The 6,502-nt window shown below is 48.0% G+C and overlaps 1 protein-coding gene across 1 annotated transcript in view; it reads right to left on the bottom strand.

The window, feature by feature from the left end:
* LOC139532750 (coiled-coil domain-containing protein 81-like) overlaps nucleotides 1-6,502 on the bottom strand; it is a 39,358-nt gene that overhangs the window by 16,297 nt on the left and 16,559 nt on the right. The window contains exon 6 of the mRNA XM_071330751.1: nucleotides 5,956-6,073. Within this exon, the coding sequence (XP_071186852.1) occupies nucleotides 5,956-6,073 (118 nt within the window). The remainder of the gene's footprint in view (nucleotides 1-5,955; nucleotides 6,074-6,502) is intronic.

Raw genomic sequence — 6,502 nt, 5'->3', positions numbered from 1 at the left:
CCAGCAGTATTTATTTTAATCAGGGAGAAGACTCTCTGGCCAGTCAGTAGTGACCAGCAGTATTTATTTTAAGCAGGGAGAGGACTCTCTGGCCAGTCAGTAGTGACCAGCAGTATTTATTTTAATCAGGGAGAAGACTCTCTGGCCAGTCAGTAGTGACCAGCAGTATTTATTTTAATCAGGGAGAAGACTCTCTGGCCAGTCAGTAGTGACCAGCAGTATTTATTTTAATCAGGGAGAAGACTCTCTGGCCAGTCAGTAGTGACCAGCAGTATTTATTTTAATCAGGGAGAAGACTCTCTGGCCAATCAGTAGTGACCAGCAGTATTTATTTTAATCAGGGAGAAGACTCTCTGGCCAGTCAGTAGTGACCAGCAGTATTTATTTTAATCAGGGAGAAGACTCTCTGGCCAGTCAGTAGTGACCAGCAGTATTTATTTTAATCAGGGAGAAGACTCTCTGGCCAGTCAGTAGTGACCAGCAGTACTTATTTTAATCAGGGAGAAGACTCTCTGGCCAGTCAATGATGACCAGCAGTACTTATTTTAATCAGGGAGAAGACTCTCTGGCCAGTCAGTAGTGACCAGCAGTACTTGGGTCCCTAAGGGTCAGTAGTTGAATAGCTCTGTGTCAGCTTAACCAACAGCTCTATTAGCACGTCAGCCTCCCTCAACCTTCCCTCCCTTTCCACTTTAACTGCTGACAAACACTGAATACAGGCAGTCGCCCACAATGGGTTTCGAATGGCACCCTATTCCCTATATAGTGCACTACTTTTGACCAGGACCCATCAGGAAACCCAGAATCATATAGATATATATATATATATATATACAGTAGAGAGAGTTGGGTCAATGCTGTTGAACGTTCTGAGAGCATCACTTTCTCCTGCACAGCCGGAGCCCAGTGATAGTTGAAGGCTTCCACAATGTGCTGTTCATTGCTGCTAGTTTCCTAAACCTATATGAAGATGTCCGGTGAAAGCAGATATGCAGTTTATTGACACTACAGACACACTACTGACACACTACAAACACACTACAGACACACTACAGACACACTACAGACATACTACAGACACACTACAACACACTACAGACACACCACAACACACTACAGACACACCACAGACACACTACAGACACACTACAGACACACTACAGACACACTACAGACACACTACAGACACACCACAGACACACCACAGACACACTACAGACACACTACAGACACACCACAACACACTACAGACACACCACAGACACACTACAGACACACTACAGACACACTACAGTCACACCACAGACACACTACAACACACTACAGACACACTACAACACACTACAGACACACTACGGACACACCACAGACACACTACATACACACTACAGACACACCACAGACACACCACAGACACACTACAGACACACTACAGACACACCACAGACACACTACAACACACTACAGACACACCACAGACACACTACAGACACACTACAGACACACCACAACACACTACAGACACACTACAGACACACCACAGACACACTACAGACACACTACAGACACACTACAGACACACTACAGACACACCACAGACACACTACAGACATACTACAGACACACTACAGACACACTACAGACACACCACAGACACACTACAGACACACTACAGACACACTACAGACACACTACAGACACACCACAGACACACTACAGACATACTACAGACACACTACAGACACCCTACAGACACACCACAGACACAATACAGACACACTACAGACACACTACAGACACACTACAACACACTACAGACACACTACAGACACACGACAACACACTACAGACACACTACAGACACACTACAGACACACCACAGACACACTACAGACACACTACAGACACACTACAGACACACTACAGACACACTACAGACACACTACAACACACTACAGACACACCACAGACACACTACAGACACACTACAGACACACCACAACACACTACAGACACACCACAGACACACTACAGACACACTACAGACACACTACAGACACACTACAGTCACACCACAGACACACTACAACACACTACAGACACACTACAACACACTACAGACACACTACGGACACACCACAGACACACTACATACACACTACAGACACACCACAGACACACCACAGACACACTACAGACACACTACAGACACACCACAGACACACTACAACACACTACAGACACACCACAGACACACCACAACACACTACAGACACACTACAGACACACCACAGACACACTACAGACACACTACAGACACACTACAGACACACTACCGACACACCACAGACACAATACAGACACACTACAGACACACTACAGACACACTACACCACACTACAGACACACTACAGACACACTACAACACACTACAGACACACTACAGACACACCACAGACACACTACAGACACACTACAGACACACTACAACACACTACAGACACACTACAGACACACTACAGACACACTACAACACACTACAGACTTGAATAAACATTATCCAACATTTTGATCAATAAAAAAATCTGTTAAATCCGCTGCTCTGTTTTGCTTGTTTACAGCGGGTCATTTCACAGGGACTGTCGGAGGCGCTCACGTATTGTTACATCATCAACATGTTGACAATAAAGGCGTTTTAACATGGTGTCCGTTCTAAAACCTGGCCCAACTCTCTTAATGTATGGCCCTGGTCAAAAGTAGTGCACTATATAGGGAATAGGGTGCCATGGGCCCTGGTCAAAAGTAGTGCACTATATAGGGAATAGGGTGTCATTTGGGACGCAGACAGTGTCTGTATGGACGGAGGAACGTCCAGGGGGGTCTAGTTTCAGAGCCCAGGGCCACGGGATCGCTGTGGGGGGTACAGGGCAGGCTAAACCTCAGGGCACACTGTCTGAATGATCAGGTGGTGACAGGTGAGGGACTGTCCCACACAGGGAGAGCTACATCATTCATGGAGCCACTGTCCCAGGACAGGACAGTAACACAAGTACCCTCTCCTAGACTCCCGCAGATTGCCCAAGGGTGTGTTCCAATAATATAATAAACACGTGTTCACTACTTCCCATAAATCTAATTTGAATTGGAGGCATGGGGCTCCTGGGAGTTTCCACCATATTTCTTATACCAGTCATTTCCTTTCAAATCAGTGAAGGGAAGTGAACAAGTGCACACTTTGGGAGGAAGGAGAGATAATTGGGACATAACCTAGGTATTGGGTCTTCAGGTCTTAGCCACTGAATTTGACTTATTATTGTGTATACATTGGATCCCTTGAGGATAGCGCTTAGAAGTGATGATTAAAACACTTGTTTCCAAACTGGTTTTCTGTTACATCATGCAATCTGCTGTGGGCTGGGAGTGGAGTCTTGTGTTACCGTCCTGGATTAACAGAGTTAGAGGAGAGACCAACCAGGGTCTTGTGTTACTGTCCTGGAATAACAGGGTTAGAGAGGAGACCAACCAGGGTCTTGTGTTACTGTCCTGGATTAACAGAGTTAGAGAGGAGACCAACCAGGGTCTTGTGTTACTGTCCTGGATTAACAGGGTTAGAGGAGAGACCAACCAGGGTCTTGTGTTACTGTCCTGGATTAACAGGGTTAGAGAGGAGACCAACCAGGGTCTTGTGTTACTGTCCTGGATTAACAGGGTTAGAGGAGAGACCAACCAGAGTCTTGTGTTACTGTCCTGGATTAACAGGGTTAGAGGAGAGACCAACCAGAGTCTTGTGTTACTGTCCTGGATTAACAGGGTTAGAGGAGAGACCAACCAGGGTCTTGTGTTACTGTCCTGGATTAACAGGGTTAGAGAGGAGACCAACCAGGGTCTTGTGTTACTGTCCTGGATTAACAGGGTTAGAGAGGAGACCAACCAGGGTCTTGTGTTACTGTCCTGGATTAACAGGGTTAGAGGAGAGACCAACCAGAGTCTTGTGTTACTGTCCTGGATTAACAGGGTTAGAGGAGAGACCAACCAGAGTCTTGTGTTACTGTCCTGGATTAACAGGGTTAGAGGAGAGACCAACCAGGGTCTTGTGTTACTGTCCTGGATTAACAGGGTTAGAGGAGAGACCAACCAGGGTCTTGTGTTACAGTCCTGGAATAACAGGTTTAGAGAGGAGACCAACCAGGGTCAAGCTTCACTCACTATCCTGTGGCAGTGTGTGGCTATGTCCCAAAAGGCACCCTATTCCTTATGTTGTGCACTACCTTTGATCAAAGCCCTATGAAGTAGTGCACTACGTAACATATGGAATATGGTGCCATGTGGGATGCAGCCTGGTCAGTAGGAGATGAAGTTAACAGTGTTAGCCGACAACAGCTGGGGTTAGCAGTGAGGCTGACAATAGCTGAGGTTAACAGTGAGGCTGACAATAGCTGGGGTTAGCAGTGAGGTCGACAATAGCTGGGGTTAGCAGTGAGGCCGACAATAGCTGAGGTTAACAGTGAGGCTGACAATAGCTGGGGTTAGCAGTGAGGTCGACAATAGCTGGGGTTAACAGTGAGGCTGACAATAGCTGAGGTTAACAGTGAGGCCGACAATAGCTGGGGTTAGCAGTGAGGCTGACAATAGCTGAGGTTAACAGTGAGGCTGACAATAGCTGGGGTTAGCAGTGAGGTCGACAATAGCTGGGGTTAACAGTGAGGCTGACAATAGCTGAGGTTAACAGTGAGGCCGACAATAGCTGGGGTTAGCAGTGAGGCTGACAATAGCTGAGGTTAACAGTGAGGCTGACAATAGCTGGGGTTAGCAGTGAGGTCGACAATAGCTGGGGTTAACAGTGAGGCTGACAATAGCTGGGGTTAGCAGTGAGGTCGACAATAGCTGGGGTTAACAGTGAGGCTGACAATAGCTGGGGTTAGCAGTGAGGCTGACAATAGCTGGGGTTAGCAGTGAGGCTGACAATAGCTGGGGTTAGCAGTGAGGCTGACAATAGCTGGGGTTAGCAGTGAGGCTGACAATAGCTGGGGTTAGCAGTGAGGCTGACAATAGCTGGGGTTAGCAGTGAGGCCTACAATAGCTGGGGTTAGCAGTGAGGCTGACAATAGCTGGGGTTAGCAGTGAGGCCTACAATAGCTGAGGTTAACAGTGTTAGCCGACAACAGCTGGGGTTAGCAGTGAGGCCTACAATAGCTGGGGTTAGCAGTGAGGCTGACAATAGCTGGGGTTAGCAGTGAGGCCGACAATAGCTGGGGTTAGCAGTGAGGCCGACAATAGCTGGGGTTAGCAGTGAGGCCGACAATAGCTGGGGTTAGCAGTGAGGCCGACAATAGCTGGGGTTAGCAGTGAGGCCGACAATAGCTGGGGTTAGCAGTGAGGCCGACAATAGCTGGGGTTAGCAGTGAGGCCGACAATAGCTGGGGTTAGCAGTGAGGCCTACAATAGCTGGGGTTAGCAGTGAGGCCGACAATAGCTGGGGTTAGCAGTGAGGCCGACAATAGCTGGGGTTAGCAGTGAGGCCGACAATAGCTGGGGTTAGCAGTGAGGCCGACAATAGCTGGGGTTAGCAGTGAGGCCGACAATAGCTGGGGTTAGCAGTGAGACCGACAATAGCTGGGGTTAGCAGTGAGGCTGACAATAGCTGGGGTTAGCGGTGAGGCCGACAACAGCTGGGGTTAGCGGTGAGGCCGACAATAGCTGGGGTTAGCAGTGAGGCCGACAATAGCTGGGGTTAACAGTGAGGCCGACAACAGCTGGGGTTAGCAGTGAGGCCTACAATAGCTGGGGTTAGCAGTGAGGCCTACAATAGCTGGGGTTAGCAGTGAGGCCTACAATAGCTGGGGTTAGCAGTGAGGCCTACAATAGCTGGGGTTAGCAGTGAGGCCGACAACAGCTGGGGTTAGCAGTGAGGCCGACAACAGCTGGGGTTAGCATTGAGGCTGACAGTAACAGTACCTGTCAGTGTTGGTCTCTGCTGGAGGTCTGGGCTCCAGGTCATCAGTGAGACTGATCCCGTTGACCTTGGCTGGGTGCAGGGTGTGTCTGGATCTGGACCGCGGAGTCACCAGGGATTCTGGGTACACATGGTAACATAACTATAGATGAGAAAGACTTGACAGATGAAGCTACCGTAGGAAGAGAAATACATGTTCTGGGATACGTCCAAGTCTAGATAATGTTATATTAGCTTACCTTTCTCTCCAACACAGGGTTATCAAGGTTAAGTGAGCCCAACACATATCTCTCACCAGAGACGGTACACCCATTAAAACACCTCAATCTGATCCAGATATTCACTGAGTTCATCCAAAGCAATTGAATATGGTCGTCAGTTGAATATGGTCGTCAGTTGAATATGGTCGTCAGTTGAATATGGCCGTCAGTTGAATATGGCCGTCAGTTGAATATGGCCATCAGTTGAATATGGCCATCAGTTGAATATGGCCATCAGTTGAATATGGTCATCAGTTGAATATGGTCATCAGTTGAATATGGTCATCAG

The sequence above is a fragment of the Salvelinus alpinus genome, chromosome 10 (genome assembly GCF_045679555.1).
Source record: "Salvelinus alpinus chromosome 10, SLU_Salpinus.1, whole genome shotgun sequence".
NCBI lineage: Eukaryota > Metazoa > Chordata > Actinopteri > Salmoniformes > Salmonidae > Salvelinus > Salvelinus alpinus.
The sequence above is the reverse complement of the archived record's forward strand: the minus strand, read 5'-3'. Positions and strand labels throughout refer to the sequence as shown.